Source organism: Pteronotus mesoamericanus, unplaced genomic scaffold (genome assembly GCF_021234165.1).
Source record: "Pteronotus mesoamericanus isolate MK-2021 breed Mesoamerican mustached bat unplaced genomic scaffold, CSHL_Meso_final contig_65, whole genome shotgun sequence".
In the NCBI taxonomy this organism is placed as follows: Eukaryota; Metazoa; Chordata; class Mammalia; order Chiroptera; family Mormoopidae; genus Pteronotus; species Pteronotus mesoamericanus.
Genome location: NW_026555228.1, coordinates 10,945,943 through 10,964,696, shown reverse-complemented (window position 1 = coordinate 10,964,696; position 18,754 = coordinate 10,945,943). Strand labels below are relative to the sequence as shown.

Below are 18,754 nucleotides of genomic sequence, written 5' to 3'. Positions count from 1 at the left end.
CATTTAGAAGCAATACAGTTTTTAATAAGGTGAACAAAATATAGGAGATGATTACCTTTATTATTACATAATAAAAGGTACATCTCATGGATGTTAGCCTAGTTTTCTCAAGATCTACCAGCTTACTCACCCTTATAGGAAATAATGGCTGTCAGTTGTAAAGAATATCACATTTGTTTACTTTATCTACCCTAAGGGAAGGGAGACCTATTAACCAAAGCAAAATGAAGAAAAGCAAAACCAAAGCAAAACAAAGAAAATACCCACTCTCATGGGTGTAACATTATGGTTCTTATAAAACTCTTAACTTAAACTTCCTTTAAACCTAAGGAACTTTTGCAGGAGGTGAAAGAATGCAATAAAAACTAAATTATTAACAAAGTAAACAGGGTAATTCAGAAATCACCATGTTTAATTTTCTTTCATTTTCATTTATCTTATGACAAAATCCCACTACATTAGCTCCTTTAGAAAAAAATACCAAAATGTTAAAAGTTTCCTAAAACTCATGGATTTCCAATTTCAGAGGCTGCTTTGCCTACAACTTTGGCTATATGCTGATGGAGGACGGCTTTGATAAACATGGTATATCTTACCAGCCCTTCACTTGGTTTGATGTTTGCCAGCTGAATTACTTCCAGGTGGGCTGACTGTGAAACCAGAGGGTCCGATGACAGGGATATGATGTGGTCACAGACTCCAGAAAGAGTTTTACACTAAAAGCAAAAAAAGAAAAAATATGATAAACAAATGTAGGTAACACATAAATCATGTTTTGTTACAACCTTCTTTTTTTAACAAGGAAAAAAAAAGAAACAGTAGAAGTAGTTGGTATTTTATTCCATAAAATTTATATTTAAAAGGTTTTCAGGTGAAAAAATATTCACGCACACAACATACCTACATTCTAAATTATGGAAACAAGAACTAGACATGAAATATTCAAGGAAGTTATGGTAATGTGCTAGTTCCATTATTTGATTAATCAGGTCTAAAATACAATGATTTTTCTAAACAATCTAAACAATCTGAGAAATTCTTGATAATAACCACTGGGTTGAATTGAATTCAATAATTTAAAAAACCTTGCTGTCTTTTACTTCATGATCAGAATAGTTAAAAAAAAATTTAGCCAAGGTCCAGGGAAGATATGTCTCCCAAACATGCTTGATGAACTCCTCCTACTTATTCATCTAAACTTGTCTGCACAAGATTACCTTTGGATAAAGTTTTCCACCTCATCCAGGCAAAGTTTGGCACTCCCTCAATCCTGCATTCTCAGCATTCTATGAACAGTCTAAAATTCCATGATAACTGCATTCTGAAGCCCTCGTGAAGCAGAGACCATGTCCTACTCATCTCTGACTTCGCTTCCACCCCCATCCCCACCCACTACCCACACGAGGTAGACAGATCCTAGAACGTATTATATACTCAATAAATATGAGTTGAATAAACTGGAGAGCAAATGAGCTTCAACATGAGTAGAGTGGCGTGACTGAGGAAAGAAAGGTAGTGCTTTGGTTAGAGCAAATTTATTCATATGATATAGAATAAAAGAGTTAAAATAGGGTACATCCATGATGGTATGCTTAAGACTTAGACATCTAAACTGATGAAACAGTGGAACGTGAGAGCAAAAAGCTTGGATACAGTCTTAAAATACGCTGGCCCTTAGATGCTTCAGACACTCACTCATTGTACTTAAAGAAGCCTGGCGTTGCCCTGGCCATGTGGCTCAGTTGGTTGGAGTGTCGCCTTGTACACCAAAAGGTTGCAGATTCGATCCCTGGTCAGGGCACATACCTAGGTTGCAGGTTCGATCCCCAGTCTGGACGCTTATGGGAGACAAGCAATCAATATTTCTCTCTCTCATTGATGTTTTTCTCTGTCACTTTCTTTCTGTCTCTTTCTTTCTCCTCTCTCCCCCCTCCCTCCTCTCTCTCTCTAAAATCAATAAACATATTCTCAGGTGAGGATGAAGAAAAAAAACCCCTGGTGTCCATCATTTGAGGGGTTTTTCCCCCGCCTATTGCAGGAGGAGCTATTCTTTAGTGGCAATCACGGTGTTACCGTCTATCCATCTCCAACATGTTACATTGGTTCTGTGACTGCTGCATTACCTTACTATAAGGGAGACTATTTTTTCTGGTCAGGATAAGGACTCTCTTTTTATTTACTGCATTCTGTACTTGGTCCATGGTCTCAGTCTCTGCAGGGTTCAGCTTCTTCACATGAGAGAGACTGCCAGGCTAAATTTCTCTCCCTGTTCACACTCCTGCTTTTTGCATCTACCTTTCAAGGCTGCGCTTTTATTGTGGACATCTGTCTGTAAAGACAGACATTAGCTGGCACAGTAGCAATACCCATGGAAAAAACCTGGGCTTCGTACGAAGACAGGTGTGGGCAATCACCACACTGCCAGCTACCTGCTGTGTGACCACGACCAAGTTATTTTATATCTTTGAGACTCAGTTTCCTCATGTAGAAAATGGGGTAATGAAAATTATTTTCTATGGCTTATATGACACATGGGGATAATTTATTGAAAAAGGAATGTGATATGGTTCATATCAAAAGAAGATACTAATAAATGTTTATTCTCTTCCTGTTGTTTTCTCTACCTTCCAAGGATTCAATCCTTACTTCTGGGACAAATCATGTCATTATTCTTAACTCCACAACCTTGTTGATCATCTTACAGTGACCAGCAATCACACTGCATGGTCACGATGGCAAGTTAACAGCTCTTCTCTCTTTCTCATGTTCTAGTCTCAGTGCTCTCAGGTAGAAAGTATGCTGAAGAGCTGCTAAGCAAAGTGCCAACAGGAACACCCACTTCTCCCACCCAAAGAGGGAAGTCTCAAGCGCCAGCTTCATGAGCATGTGACCTGTGCAGTTGCACAAGGTCCTGCACTTAATACTGTGCTATGCTGTTGCCCTCTTGGAATTCTTGTTTTTGAACAAGGGCCTGTATGTTTTCATTTTGTGCTGGGTCTCATGTATGAAGTACCTCATCCTGGGATCCCAGTCTTGGTGTGGTGTTTTGTTTTGTTTTTTAACTCCTCTTGAAAATATTCATCAGCAGCCATGGGAAAAAGGACAGAATGGCAGCAGTTTACATGTAAAAATCGGCTGCAGTTCACATTGCTGCTCTTTGACAGGAAGATAAACAAACACCTTTGGGTGAATTTAAATCTTTTAACTATTCTTTTCCTCCCATATGTGGTTACATCTTCATTTTTATTTTTGCTTTATCCCAGGGGGGGAGATGGGATTAATTCTGAAGGGTTTCTATATAGGATACTTGGATTGCATAATAATCTTAAGGTTACTGTATTTGTATGCTCTAAAGGACCCTTTGTGGTGTCTACAAATTGAACCATATTTCAAGAGTCCAATGTATCAATAAATAGGAAGGTAATTGAGGTATATAAATGGCTTAATATGTGTGCATTACAACAGTTAGGGCCTTATATGACACACTGGTGATGAGCAATAGTAGCTCTTATTCACACACTGGAAGCACTTAGAAGTGGGGTAGAAGGAAAAAAAGAAGAAATAATAGACTGTAGACATTTTTACAAAAAAGAAAATACCACTTAAATCCACTGTGTTTAGTTGCAAATCATTTTTTCAGATTCCTTTTCTTGAGTAATTCTCTTTGCCAAATACCTGCTGTGTGCTAGGTCTGCTGGGAATACAAAAGATCTGTAAAATATTGACTTTACCAGCAAAGCCATCAGGATTTACTAGATTAAAGATCTTGGAAAATAATAATGGAAAGACTTAGAAAAGAAATTCCACTAGAACCTTACTGCCTATTTTAGAGATAACGCACTGAAACATTTTATATTGCAGCATTTGGCAACTGACTAAAAAAGCCAATTACAAGGGGTATAAAATGGCCTGGCTTTATATGCTAATTCTATACTCATTACTGCAGCACACATCAAGCCACTGCAGAAAACCACGTTGGAAGAGGGTAAAGGGGGGATAAATGGCAATGGAAGGAGATGTGACTTGGGGAGGTAAACACACAATACAATATACAGATGATGTACTGTAGAACTGTATACCTGAAACTTATATAATTTTATTAACCAATATCACCCCAATAAAGTCAATAAAAAGACTACAATGGCAAATTTCCAGGGAAGTTATTTACCATGTTTTTATAAAAAGTAATTTTGTTAATTCATTCAAATCATGTGATATTATGTTATTTTAAAACAAAGTATTATCTATTGCTACTTAATAGTGTATTCTAGAAAAAAATTAACTATAACATAACAAGGAAAATATATTTTTTCATTATTGTAAGTTAACATCAGCACTATAGAGCACCTACCATATATGTGGCACAATGTTAAATACCTCATATTCATTATTTCATTCATCCTTATAACAATTTCCTGAAATAGGTATTATAGCCAGTTTAGCAGATGAAAAAGCAAGGCTAAAAAAATAGAACAAAGTCATTTCCTTGGTAGAAGAAGGACATGATTTCTTAATCATCATGCTTGCCATCTTTTATTTTGATCCTTAAATCTCAACTTGTTATTGATGAATTTCATTTTTATTGTTAAACTTTTATGTCTGTATTAAATGGATATTATATAATATGTTTAAACTACATAGTATGATGCAATATAAGGTGAGCCTGCAAGCATTCTTCCCCTTTAGAATGCGGTTTAGATAAGGAGTAGTAGAACTGAGACTGTGCAGGACAGCCTGCGGAAACTTAAAGCAATTTTAGCAGCAAAAGGACCACTCTATTTTAGATAGAAGATGACTGATAACCACTGGTATAAAAGGGATTCTTCTGCTATTTCTGCAATATTTATAACAAAAGATTTTACATTCTATTTATCTTTAGTTCTAAAAACATTAAAAGCCAGTCTTACTAAAATAAATAAATAAATAAATAAAAAATAAAAACAGAAGAAAAATTTGAATCTAGAATTAAAGCCTAGTAAATAATATGTCTTTAATAATGCTAAAGGGAACATAAAAGGGCAATAGGTATCATAACTGACCCTCTAGATTCTGCTGTAATCTACCTAAAATGGTGAAAAAAGAATTAGTGAATGAATAGAAGTTATAGATAGGGCTAGCTCTGACTTAAGAACCTTTTAAAATGGAAGTGTGTCACAGGATGGGTTTAGTGGTACTGTAATTTTTTCCTCTGCAGTTGTTTATATTAATTTCAAATAAAAATTAATATAATTAATACAGCACATTTTAAGAAGGAGATGGAAAGTTTTTATAGTCTGTCCTATGTATAAACATTATATTTTATATCTATTTGCATATGTGTACATTGTTGGTTCACCCAAATCTAAAGGTTCTAAAGGGGAAAAAGATCTGAGCATAGCATGTTTAGTATAAAATAAGTAACAGTTCTGAAACAGTTGTAAAAGCAACATTTAGTCACTATGCAGATAAAAAAAAAGCAACCCTACATTAATATATTAACCAATAACAATAGATAGCATTCTTTCATTATTTCTGAACAGCATTCTTTCCTTATCACTGAATTTATCAGATACTACTTTTTACTTTTTAAATTAATATGTGAATTTCAACTCTTGTATTTTTTAAAAAATAGTATAATTCAGTATTATATATTATAAAACTGCACTAATTTATTATTTGCATTGTATTTGTTGAACAAGAGAGACTTTGTTTTTACAAAATATTACATATTTGTTCTAATATTAAATAGTGAGAACTCTAAGTGATATAAGCTTCATTTAGAGATATAGTATTCTTAGTATCTTAGTACTTGCCAGATCTCTGTGGAGCTAGCAATTTTATACCTTTGATTATGATGGTTCGCCAACAAGATGTAAGGAATGAACAATTGTAGATAAGAGTAAAATTCACAAACAGAAATTAAGCTGATATTCCAAAGTATTATTGTATATACATGTCCCTTAACACAAGAATTTCTTGCTCATATAAGAGAATTGAAGAAGAAACAATTTTTAAACTTTAAACTAATATAATAGAATAAAATTTCAATCTTAATCCAATGTGAAAATTATACCAGTATACAGCAAAGATTATGAGCTTCAAATAGCTTCAGAAAGCAACTGCAGTTGCGAATAAATAAAGATAATATGAATCTTATTCCAACAAAGCCTAGAAAACTTTGAAATCCCTTTAGGTTTCAAACTCTGATGGTGAGGGAAAAAACACAGCAACACAATTAGCAAAGTGAAAAGAAACCACTGCTACCACCATTCCCACTGCTCTCCCTATCACCTCCGCTAGGAGCCACCACCATCACCGCCACCGCCACCATCACCGCCATTACTTCATTAGGCCATTCATTCAACAGTCACTAAGTATCTGCTACACAATTTAAATGCCAACTACTGTGTTTAAGGATTTCACAGCCTGGGAGAGTATTTCTGGTAGCACATTTGGCTTTGTCTTTGACATCACTGACATTAAGCATGCAGCCCTTGTGTACCTGATAATGGAAAAGAAGCAATAACACTTCAAAATAATCATCATCTACGAATGATAAGGTCAGTACCAACCAGTGAGAGACCATGAATCCCAAATCTGTACCTACATTTATGAGCAAGAAGTGGACCCTTGGAACTCGTAACTTACTTCCAACTACTGTCCTTAGACATCTTGGTCTGATCTGAAGGTGGGACAAGTGACTCCAGCATTCCTCTGATTTCTCTTAGGGAAATAGTCAGCTGGAAACCAGAACTAGATCTGGGAAAAATCTCCATTCTATTTGCTTGCCCTCTCAGGAGCAGGAAACAGAGCGAGGTAGGTTTGTAATGCTCCCCAGCCAGATGAAAGAGCACTCATTAGAGGGCATGCTCCTTTCTGAGCTCAAGATTAACAAGAGTCTAGACATATCAGTGACTCAACTAAAATGTAGGTTGTTAGGAAGATTATTTCATTTAATTTCAGGTTCAAATAGCAGGAGTGAAGCGGTTCATTATAATTGGATGAGCTTCTGAAAAATCCAGGCTCTATATACACAGTTTATGGGCAAATAGGGAACAAAAAGTAGAGACCTGGGAGCAATGTCTTCCCTTATAGCTGAGAAATTCAAAGTTTCCATCTGTGCTTTCATGGAGAAAAGAGCTAAATTCATCGTGTTGGTTACGAATTTATTGGCACTTACTGCCATATACACCATTCAGTGCTTGCTCTGCATTAATGGACAAGCTTTCAAGCATTTTTGCTTTACAGTGAGCACAATGTTAAGTTTTTGTCAGGAGAGGGCGCTAGAGGGACATTGTAGGGGGAAGGAGACCTCTCCTCCAGGTTCCCTTGTACTGTGTTTTGCTTTTTCTTGCTTCTTGTCCATGATCCATCAGTGATGCATGTGTGGGGGGAATTCAGTGGTTCCCAGACCATGCAATCCCTCAGTGACCTTGCAGCCTCAGCCTGGGCTCTGTGACCACCATCCTATGGACCTCTCAAGCCTCGTACCCAAAGCTTCACCCCACTTGCTCTGTGAGCCCACCTACTAGTATCCTAGAAGGTTGTTTCCTGCTTGTCTGGCAACTGTGGGCTCTGACTTAGGCAACCCCGTGAAGCTGCAACCCTACTGCTCCAATGAGTTCTGACATCAGCCTGGGGAATAGTGTCCTGTCTTAGGTACAGTCCTAGGGCATGCTTTACATATGTATAGGTACTCTTCTATCATAGTTTAATAATTATTTCAACTTCCTTTGTTATTGCAGGATTTCTATCTTCAGATGAATTCAATTACTTTATTGAGGAAATCTTTACATTTACAGTGACTATAAATGTAATTTAAAAAAAAATCCATAGTGTCTTTGATTACATAAAAAATGGTTTCATGGTCTCAGATGAAGACAGTCCTTCAATTTACGTGAATTCACTGTTTTCTACTGATTTTGTGAGTTAGTCACCAAAGGATTATGGCATTTACCCCTTAGAAACCACAGATGCTTCAATCCTTCAACTTAATCAGAGAGGCTAATTTACTTTACGCACAGCTGGTAAGTGATAAAATGGGGTCAGGACACCAAATCCTTTTAAATCTCAAATGGGTGCACTTCTACTACATTACTGTTGCCTCCAACTCCCCAACAAAAACAAATACTCTTTGAGAACACAAACTGTACTCTGAGTCAGTATGAATATAAAAGCATTTAACAAGGCATAATGTGTTTAGCAAATGTAATGTTAGAAAGAACACCGATATAAATATACCAACTTACATAGGGTCTAACCAAATCATAGTAGACGCACTAAAAACAGATTATTTCAATTCTTTATGTGTGACCACATTCCCTTTAGTATATACACATCTTTCTTTTTTTTTTTGTCCCTGCAAAGACAAACATTTTCAACCTCCATCATACTCTATCTGGATTTCTTCTTTCTTGTATGAGACATTGGTTGTGGAGAAGTTAATTTACAGTTAAAATAATTTATAAGGCAATTAACTACCAAAGTGTCAAAACCGGAAGATAATATAATACAGCACAAAGAGCCAATGCCTATTTCAGGAATAGTGTTAGCACCCTTTTTAGGTTGACAGCAAAGACAGTGAAGGGGCCCAAGATAGAAGGGTGACTTTATCTATAAAAATAAAGAAGCATCTTAATGCTTTCAATGTACAAAACTCAGTATTAGAAATCACATTTTACTGAGATTGACCACAATTTGTATGCAAAAGTTACAACTAAAATGTCAACCATACAAAAAAAAATCCAGTTTGCAATGGCCTAAGACCACAGCTCTAAGAGAAGAGTCTAGCTATAATTGACAAAGCTGCCTTTCCACAGCTTCAGGGACCTTCTGCAAAACCATGTAAAATTATTTTTATGAAGTTATTAGAGTACCACTGTTTTCAAGAAATCACTAAAGATAAAACATTAATATGATCAATTTTATTTTATATTATGGGGTATGCTGTTACCCTAGTACTTCTATCTTCAAGGTTTGGGATAATTAGGAAAGGAAAGCTATGCTTACATAAATGATTTGAAATAAGATGGCATGGCAAAGTCTAAAATGAGCTCTGTATTTTTCTCCTTCAGTCTTTTTCTCTTAGACCTAACTACAGGTTCTGTGCCGTTTCAGCCATTTCTAGTTTAGACAGCAGAGAAGGCACAATAATCTGAGCCCAGATAAAGTTTAGGAATAAAGGACTCACATATTTAAAAAAATTTTTATACAGAATGTTTATGAAATAAAACAAATAGTTAACATGCCAAAATAAGCTTAACTCATGATCAAACCGAAATAAGTAAAGAAGAAAAATAGCCTGGAGAGAAAAGAGGAGAGTGAGAAGAAAGAATATTTATGAGAATGCCCTGTAAAGTAGTATACAAATAGAAGATAACACTAAAACCAGAAAATAGGCATCCACTGTATTTATTCCTCCCAATATCTTTATTAAAATGATGGGGGTAAACTGCTAGTACACAACAAGTGTTATATACAAGACTAAACTGTTGGTTAATGTTAAAGGTGTACCTGAGCTCAGTACAATCTGATTTAAATCTCTTGACTTCAATGATCATGCCTGTCCTGGGATTTCTACTAGTTTACTGAAGCAGACGAGTATTCCAGGCTCACCAACGAGAACAGCAGGGCAGTGACAAGCAGAGTAAGACTGCTAAAGCACAAGGTCTGAAATGGCTTCTCAGGAGTGTTTCTCCACATTCAAAGACCGTGGTGAATGTTGAGATGCGATGGTAGAGTACAGAACTGAACAGAACTCTATAATGGATTCTCTATAATGGATTTACTATATAAGACAAGGCTCTGTACAGAGCAAAAACAGATGGGCTGCAACATGCCAGGGAATTTGTAATAGGGACAAAGCCTAATGGAGAGGGAAACATCAGATCAATAGAGGTGAAATATATTACTATTTATCCTTAGTGAACAATCACTCAGATACAGAGTACATCAATTATCTGCATTTTCTTTTGTCCTTTATGGTTACACTCAGTTGTCTGTTCCATTACATTTAATGACAAATTCCAAGGAAATCCAAGCTGTTCAGTCTCTTTTTTTCATTCTTACATTTCATGCTAACAAACATCTCTGTCCACCACTGCAACCAATCAACCCTCTTTTTTTAAGCTGTTTTGGTCCTCAGAGTCTACTGCTTTCTAATTTTAAGCATAAACAACTCTCCAACTTTTAAGATAAGGAAGGTGAACAGAGAACCTAGTCTAAGCGTTGTTCAAGTCACTATTGACTATTTTGCTATGTGTACCATTAAATTACCCATTATAAGCTATCGGGATTATAACTATAATAGAATAAACATACAATTTTAAATTTTTTTTGATAAAAGCAATGCAAACTAAAGAAAATTGGGAAGATATTTGAAACAAACCAAAAAAAAGATATTATCTTACCAGGCAAATGCAATAAATATTAATATAGAATATTTCCTTTTTCAATTTTCAACTGTGATGATTTATTCTGCGTTTATAATGGTTTTAATCTGGTTTTTACTGAACACTGTCATTCAGAATCCTTCAACATTGACACATGAATATTTCAGGTATGTTTATAAATATACTTTATCCATAAATTATATGTTTACAAATATCATTTCAAAGAATAACTATGAATAGTAAATATGTTTCATCATGTGCATGTACCACAGATTACTGAAGCATTAGTTTATATTTCCTATTTTTCATTATTATATATAATGTTACTACAAGCAAATTCTATAGAAAATATTATTGTGTTTTAGAATTTATTTTTAGACTAAGTTCCCAACATGGCATAGGAATATGAACTCTGGACCCAGATTCCCTGAGTTAAAATCCCATCTTAAGTCCTTTCCAACTGTGGCACTTCAGGAACTCTATCTGACCTCTTCATACTTCAGTTTCCTCATCTGTAAACTGGAGATGACAGTAATAATACATATATCATAAGGTTGTTATGAGGACCAAATGAGTAAGTTTACATAGAGCACTTAAAATAGTGCCTGAGGCATATTGTAAATCCTACGTAAATGTTAGCATTAATGTTTTTGAGCCTTGAAATTGCCTAAAACTTAAATGTACAGGCCTAGTAATAAGGTATGTCCATTGTAATTTCAACAGATTTTGACCAGCACTTGGATATTTTTACTGAGTGCTAATTGTGTTTGTGCATTTGTTTACAAATTGATAGGTGAAATTTGGCATTTCATTATTGTTTTATACAAAACCCTTATTTTCTGAGAATAATTGACACTGGAAAGTAATAGTAGTTTTTGTGATTTAATTTAGAGATGAGGAGCTCGTCTTTTACAAAAATATATAAACCTGCTGAAATTTGCATTATCTTTTTGATTTTCATTAACAACTCTCATCTAAAAAATAGTAGTTAACACTCAATTTCTTTTTTATTTCTTACCATCTGTTATATACTCGATGTTTGTGTCCTTCCCCCTCGCCAATTTATATGCTGAAGCCTAATCCCAGATCTGATGGTATTTGAAAGTGGAGCTTTTGAGAGGTGATTAGGTCATGAGGGTGAAGCCCTCTTGAATGGGATTGTGTCCTTATAAAAGAGAGCTCCCTAGCTCCTTCCACCATGTGAGGACCCTCTATGAAGCAGGAAACAGGCCCTCACTAGACATGAAATGTGCTGACACATTTTGGATTATCTTGGATTGTCGAGCCTCCAGAACTGTGAGAAATGTTTGTTGTTTAAACCACTCAGTCTACGGGATTTTTGTTATTAGCAGCATGAAAGAACTACAACACCACCTCATCTGGTTGTGTTTCATCTCTGGTCCTTTGCTACAATAAATTTCCTATTCTGGAATTCATCTTTTACTTCATTTATTTGGTAAACTTATTCAAATATATTTTTGAAAAGAGGCATTACTGACCTTGTTGATCTAGAAATATCTTTCTGTTGCTTTTACACATGAATAATTTAGTTAGATATAAACATTTTCGGTCATTACTTTTCTTCAAAATCTATGGATATTGTTCTATTGTCTTCTGGCAGTTATGGTTTCAGAGTAGGTAACTGATAGCAATCTAGTTTTTGTTTCTTTGAAGTCAAAACCTCTCATTTATTTTTCCCATTGGTTGAATGAGTGTAGAGTTTATTCTTGCCATAGAAACTGAAAAATGTTACTAAAAATATCTTGAAATTGTTATCTTTCCAATGAATTTTCTGAGTTTGCTGAGTAATCCAAAGTTTGCAATTTCCATTCCTAAATTATTCTATTACATCTTTGTTTCCTATTGCTTACTTCCTCAGAAAATAACAATTATTTGAAGGTGGGTTAACCCTAATTGATCCTCTATAGTTATAATCTTCCTTCATTTTTTTTTGCTTTTTATTAATTTACTAAACATAGGAATATCATTAAAGTTTACTTTGTATCTCACTGTTTTAATTTTCTGCATTATCCAGTTTGCTTCTTACTGCTTTCAGTATGGTTTAACTTCTACTTCCATATTCTTAGTTTTATATACTGTTTTCCTAGTTCATTTTATGCTCAGTTTATAGTGGCCTTACCTTCTTTATAGTATGGTATTCTATTTTAATACAAACAATTTTCTTTTGATTCTTACTGAGAACATTAAATAGATGTTATTAATAAACTGACTTCATGGGGAAGGATTTTCTTCTAATATGAGAGAATCCTTTCTCTGCTCTTTCCCATTCTTTTTCTTTACTCATCCTTAAATAGAGATCTATTTCAGGAGAAGACACACCTCACAATTGTCCTGAGCTGCCAGAGCTTGCCCAGGTGTTGAAGAGTACCTTTATGCTTGGGTTACCCATGAAATTCCTAGGATATAGCAGGTTTTCATAAGTGGTAAGTTCTCCTTCCTGTTTACAATTGCCTTCCCTCCCCTTCAGACAAAAGAAAGACATAGGGATTGGGCCTGGGATGAGGGAGTTGATTCTCAGATGATATTCTAATGCATATTGTAATCTCTACTCAGTTGTATGAGTGCACATAGCCAAGTACTATAGAAATAAGGAGAATATTCAGACTAACTTGCAATTTGATTTTAAATAAGTTATATCAAAACTCAGGCTTTTTATTTTCTGGTGCATAAAGGAAGAAAATGAAAAAAATCAAATAGCAAAATAATGATAAACTATTGTACTTGGAAGATATTAATATCCTCATTTTACACATTAAGAACAAGGTCTCTTACAAATATAGAATCATTATGTTGCACACCTGAAACTAATATAATGTTATATGTCAATTATATTTCAACAAAAAATAAAATTGTTAAAGTTTACCTTATGAAAGGGCAGAATCAGAACTTCTGATCAAGAGGGAGGCGTAGGTAGACACACTTCACCTCCTTGCACAACCACAAGAAGAATTACAACTAACCTCCAAACAACACCCAGAACTGCCAGAAGATCAAACTGTATGGAAGTCTGACAACCAAGGATTCAAAGAAGCCACATACATTCAGATGGGTAGAAGGGGAGGAGTTGTGGAGTCGGGTGGAGAGATGAGGAGACACAATGTGGCCTGAAGAGACAGCAGTAGCGGAACAGGAGGTCCCACATTCGTTATGTTGAGCACAGCAACAACATAAAGGAAGAAATGAAGGCTACACTAAGTGAAATAAAGAAAAATCCACAGGGGACCATCAGTGAAGGGAAGGAAGCCAGGATTCAAATCAACGATTGGGACCATAAGGAAGAAATAAACATTCAACCAGAACAGAAAGAAGAAACAAGAATTCAAAAAACAAGAGAATAGTATCAGAAGACTCTGTGTCTCCCAAAGTGCCAATATCCACATCACAGAGATGACGGGAGAAGAGGAAGAGCAAGAAATTGAAAACTTATTTGAAAAAATAATGAAGGAGAACTTCCCCAAACTGGCCAAGGAAATAGACTTCCAGGAGATACAGGAAGCTCAGAAGAGTCCCAAACAAGTTGGGCCCAAAGCGGAATACACCAAGGCACATCATAATTAAAATGCCAAAGGTTAAAGGTAAAGAGAGAATCTTAAAAACAGCAAGAGAAAAGCAGACGGTTACCTACAAAGGAGTTCCCATAAGACTGTCAGCTGATTTCTCAAAAGAAACCTTGCAGGCAAGAAGGGACTGGCAAGAAGTATTCAAAGTGATGAAAAGCAAGGACCTACAGCCTAGATTACTCTATCCAGCAAAACTATCATTTAGAATGGAGGGGCAGATAGAGTGCTTCCCAGATAAGGTAAAGCTAAAGGAGTTCATTGTCACCAAGCCCTTATTATATGAAATGTTAAAGGGACTTATTTAAGAAAAATAAGAAGATCAAAACTATGAACACTGAAATGACAACACACTCACAACTATCAACAACTGAATCTAAAAGAATACACAAACAAACAAGCAAACTAAGCAAACCACCAGAACAGGAACAGAATCATTGATATGGAGATCATTTGGAGGGTTGTCAGCTGGGAGAGGGGAGAGAATGGGGGAAAAGGTGCAGGGATAAGAAGCACAATTGGTAGGTACAAAACAGGGGTATGTTAAAAATAGTATAGGAAATGAAGAAGTCAAATAACATATGCATGACCCATGGACATCAACTAAGGGGGGGATTACTGGAGGGAAGAGGGGTACTAGGTAGAGGGGGGCAAAGGGGGAAAAACTGGGACAACTGTAATAGCATAATGAATAAAATATACTTAAGAAAGGACAAAATCTCAAAAAAAGTTAAATCACATGACTAAGGTCACTGAGATAAAAAGTGATAGAATAGGATTTTGACACAGTTCTTAAGACTCTAAGTGATTTCTTTTATACTACAGAAAATAAAAGCACATTTTAAAAAAAATTTTTGTTTAAAGAAAGTATTCCAGCATCATATACCAAATGGTATAGTATACTATTTTATTGTTGTTTAAAAAATTAATTCTTATTGTGAAAAAAGTAACACAAAAGTACACAACCTTCTAATGAAGGCTGAGTCATCATTACATAAAAAGGTCAAGAAGAAAAATGGAATGAAAACATGAAAATACAAATATTTTCTGAGCTGAATTGACTGGTCAAAGCCACCCACTGTCTTGAACATCATCAAACAGGATCTTTAAATTCTCACTAACTGGATTGCAAAATTGCCGAAGTAAATATATTGCATTCATTTCTAAACTTCTTCAGTGTTATTATATATGCTTTCACTCATTTCTAATAGAGTTGAAGAAGTTATTAGGGCAGATGAGCATCAATCAAGAAATGGATTTACAAGGAAAAACAGCCAAATGTTCATTAACGAGAACATACCTTTCTACAAAGTATAATGTACTCATACTCCATTGCTAGTAGTAATGTATCTGCAAAGTCATTAATTGATTTAACAAATACTGCCAAATTAATATTTGGAAGCTTGTTTGGTGGGCACAGAGTCAGAGCAAAGGCAGTTTGATTGTTTTAGGAGTTATTTTACCCAAATGATGATAGAGGTGAATTACCCCTGTTATACAACCAAATACTTTTCTTTGATCTCTTGTGACAAATCAACCATGAAGAATTTTGATTTCAAATTCTCTTTTCTCTAGATTCTTTGTTTTACTATATTTCAACCATGCTACACCCTACAATCTTAAAATACTGTATCATATTTTTATTCAGATATATAAAATGATTATACTATAGCTTGTTTTGATTCTTTTGTACTTTTCCTATGAAACAAACATGGCTCATTTATTTATAAGCTGTAGTTTTTCATTAATTACTAGTTAAACAAAGATATATTTCCTAATAAAGATGAAAATAAATCCAAGTATACTTACCACATGAAGAATTTTATTCTCTGTTTCATATACAGTACAATCCTAAAAAAATAAACATAGACATTAGTTTTGAGAAAAGTCAAGCATCCATCCTAAAATACTTGCTTAGGAATTGTACTACAATTTGAAAAAGTCTTGACAATTCAAGCAGAAGCAGCAATAATGAGAAACAAATCTGGAATGCTATATGCCAACATATTCATAGTGGTTACTCTGATGATCAGTTACAGGGATATTCTCATCTTTGCTTAAATGTGTTTTCTATTTTAACTAATTTTATTTATTTTTCCTGAATATAATGCCTTTATTCTTTTTTAATTGTTGTTCAATTACAGTTGTCCCAATTTTTCCCTCGCTGTTCTCCCCCATCCTACCGACACCCCTGCTCCCACAGTCAATCCCTGTCCTGTTGTCCATGCCATGGGTCCTTTATATATGTTCCTTGACTAGATCTTTCCCCTTCTTTCCCCTGTTTTAAATGCATAAAATAAATGACAATTTATGTTAAATAAATGTAAAAACTAACATTGGAAAAATTTTTGTAACCATTTTCTATTTGAACTTTTACATGTGATAAATGTACTTTCGTTGAAATATTTCCAACATTTCAAATAATAATTTATTATAGATTGGAACAATAAAAAACACTAATATTTATTTCAATAGTCATTAAAATCTCAAAAATACTTTTATATTTGTAACTGTTACAAGCTATTAAATATACTTTATATTATGCATGGAAATTGGTACATGTTACTAATAAATACCAAGTTTATTGTTCTTGCCTGAATTTGAGTCCCTGAAATTATTTTAAAAATTATTTTTAAAAAATCACCATTGTCTTTTTACTTGCAATTGCTACACTTAAAATTACCAGTCGGTAACAGAACAAAGTGATCTCTGCTTAGAAAGTTCACATATCTATAGCTCTGTTTTTCTCAAGGAATTTATGAAATGGACATGATATAGAAACCTAGTCAGGGAGTTGTGAGGATTAAATGAGAAAATGAGATAAATGGCTTAGCACAGTATCCGGCATACCGTAATTGATAAATATATATTTTAACTGTGAATTACTGCTCTGCATCTTTAAAATTTTTAAACTAAATATTTTTACTTCAAAATATAAAATTAATTATTATTTGGCTATATAATTTTGAAAAAAAATCCATATTCCACCATACTGCATATTTCAAGGAATAACAGTCCTTTTCACTTTCCCCTGAACTTAATTTTAACAAAAAGGAATCTTGTTCAGCATAGTTTTTCATAATGCCAATTCACCACAACACCTTGTCAGAAGAAGTACATATTCTTATCAAGGGCAGAATTTTGTAAAAATTTTTAAATCACGTCTATTCTATTACAGCTGTCTCAGTTTTTCCCCCTTTGCCCTCCTCCACCCATCTCACCCCACCCCCGCTCCCACAGTCAGTTCCCACTCTATCGTCCATGTCTATGGGTCATTCATACATGTTCTTTGTCTAGTCCCTTCTCTCAAGGGCAGACTTTTTAAAGTTAAATTTAGGTCTGATTCATTTCACAAACTAACAGAAATATTTAAGGATTGGGCCTTGCTATCCTGAGGGCTCCTGTGCCAAATAAGTTTGTTACAAATACAGTCATATCTATGTCTATATTTCTACATAAAGTCAACTCTTAATAATGAAGTATGAATTATGTACAGAGGAGCCAAAGTGTAGAGAAAACATTGATATTTGGAAAGTGCATTTGTACTCTCATCTGAATTTGAAGGGTCTAATTTTACAAAATTAACTTCAAACAAAATTATATCAGGAAAAGATGATTTGGAAAAAGCTGGGCAGTTGTCCAGTTTCCCTATGCTCTCTTTACAGCTTGTTTCAGCTGTATTGGATGCAAGTTTCATTATTTACATACCTTGCTAGAATTGGAGAATGTGACTAAATATTGAAACTTCAAAGGGATTCTCCTCAAGGAAAAAAGTAAATATGGTCTAAATGTATACCCTGCTAGTGATATAATACTCACACAGAATATTTCAAGTCTCTTTAAAATATAATACTTTACTTGTTCATCCCTAGTGTAATATAACCGAAAGAACTGTGCATCAGCATATACTATTTTCAGCAATCATATAGTTTGTTGGTAGTAGTCTTGTTATTCTATTGTTTTGTTAAAACTGTTGTATTTTATAGGATGAAGCAATTGAACAATTATGTGATACTATTATTTTATCACTGTTGGTGTCATTGGTAAGTAATTTTAGCATGGGAGAAAGCAGATACATATACAAGAAGAAAAAACCTTAGAGCCTCTTGATGTCTTATGTATGTATATACATGTATGTATAAACATGTCTGTTTTTCTTAGTTCTGCCCACTGAAAAGGGATAGAAACAATAACTAAACTAGTAATAAAAAGTTCTGCACAGTCAGTGGTCTTCAATTGCCATTTCGCAGGCCTTCTTGGAAAATGGCTGATTCCAGATCTGGGATAGGAAATGTACAAGATGAGCTTGGATTATATTGTGCACAAGATAGAAAGAAGTTATTAAAGACTATGAGGATTGTGTGAGTAGGACTGAGAAGTCAATATAAAGAAATTCTCAGTAGTCAAAGACTGAGCAATTTGAGCATCTAAAAGGATAATAATTGTGATGGATGAAACAGTATTATTAAATATTAATTATATTAATGTGATACTGAATTTTAAATATATTAAATAAATCCAAATATATAGTTTAAATATATTGAATATTTGAATGAACTGGACCATGTATAACTGATGTACTTTTCTTCTTAATTCAACAAATATTAATCAACTGTGCTAAGGATGCAATAAAACATGGTCCCTGACTTAGGGAAGAGAAGTTTAAGGAGATAAGTATTCACACAAATAAGTTAAAATATGTAGAATTCCAAAGTCTTCATGCAGTTTTAAGTTTCAATAACTTTAGAAGTATAAATGTCACAAAAGTATACAAATCAACATGTGAAGGGTCATTTTAAAAATTAT

The 18,754-nt window shown here is 34.4% G+C and overlaps 1 protein-coding gene across 5 annotated transcripts in view; it reads right to left on the bottom strand.

Annotated features, from left to right (window-relative positions):
* CNKSR2 (connector enhancer of kinase suppressor of Ras 2) overlaps positions 1-18,754 on the bottom strand; it is a 269,164-nt gene that overhangs the window by 148,702 nt on the left and 101,708 nt on the right. For all 5 annotated transcript variants that reach the window (XM_054581133.1, XM_054581134.1, XM_054581135.1 and 2 more), the window contains exons 5-6: positions 15,758-15,799; positions 597-716 (exon numbers count right to left, since the gene is read on the bottom strand). In XM_054581133.1, coding sequence (XP_054437108.1) covers positions 597-716; positions 15,758-15,799 — 162 coding nt within the window. The remainder of the gene's footprint in view (positions 1-596; positions 717-15,757; positions 15,800-18,754) is intronic.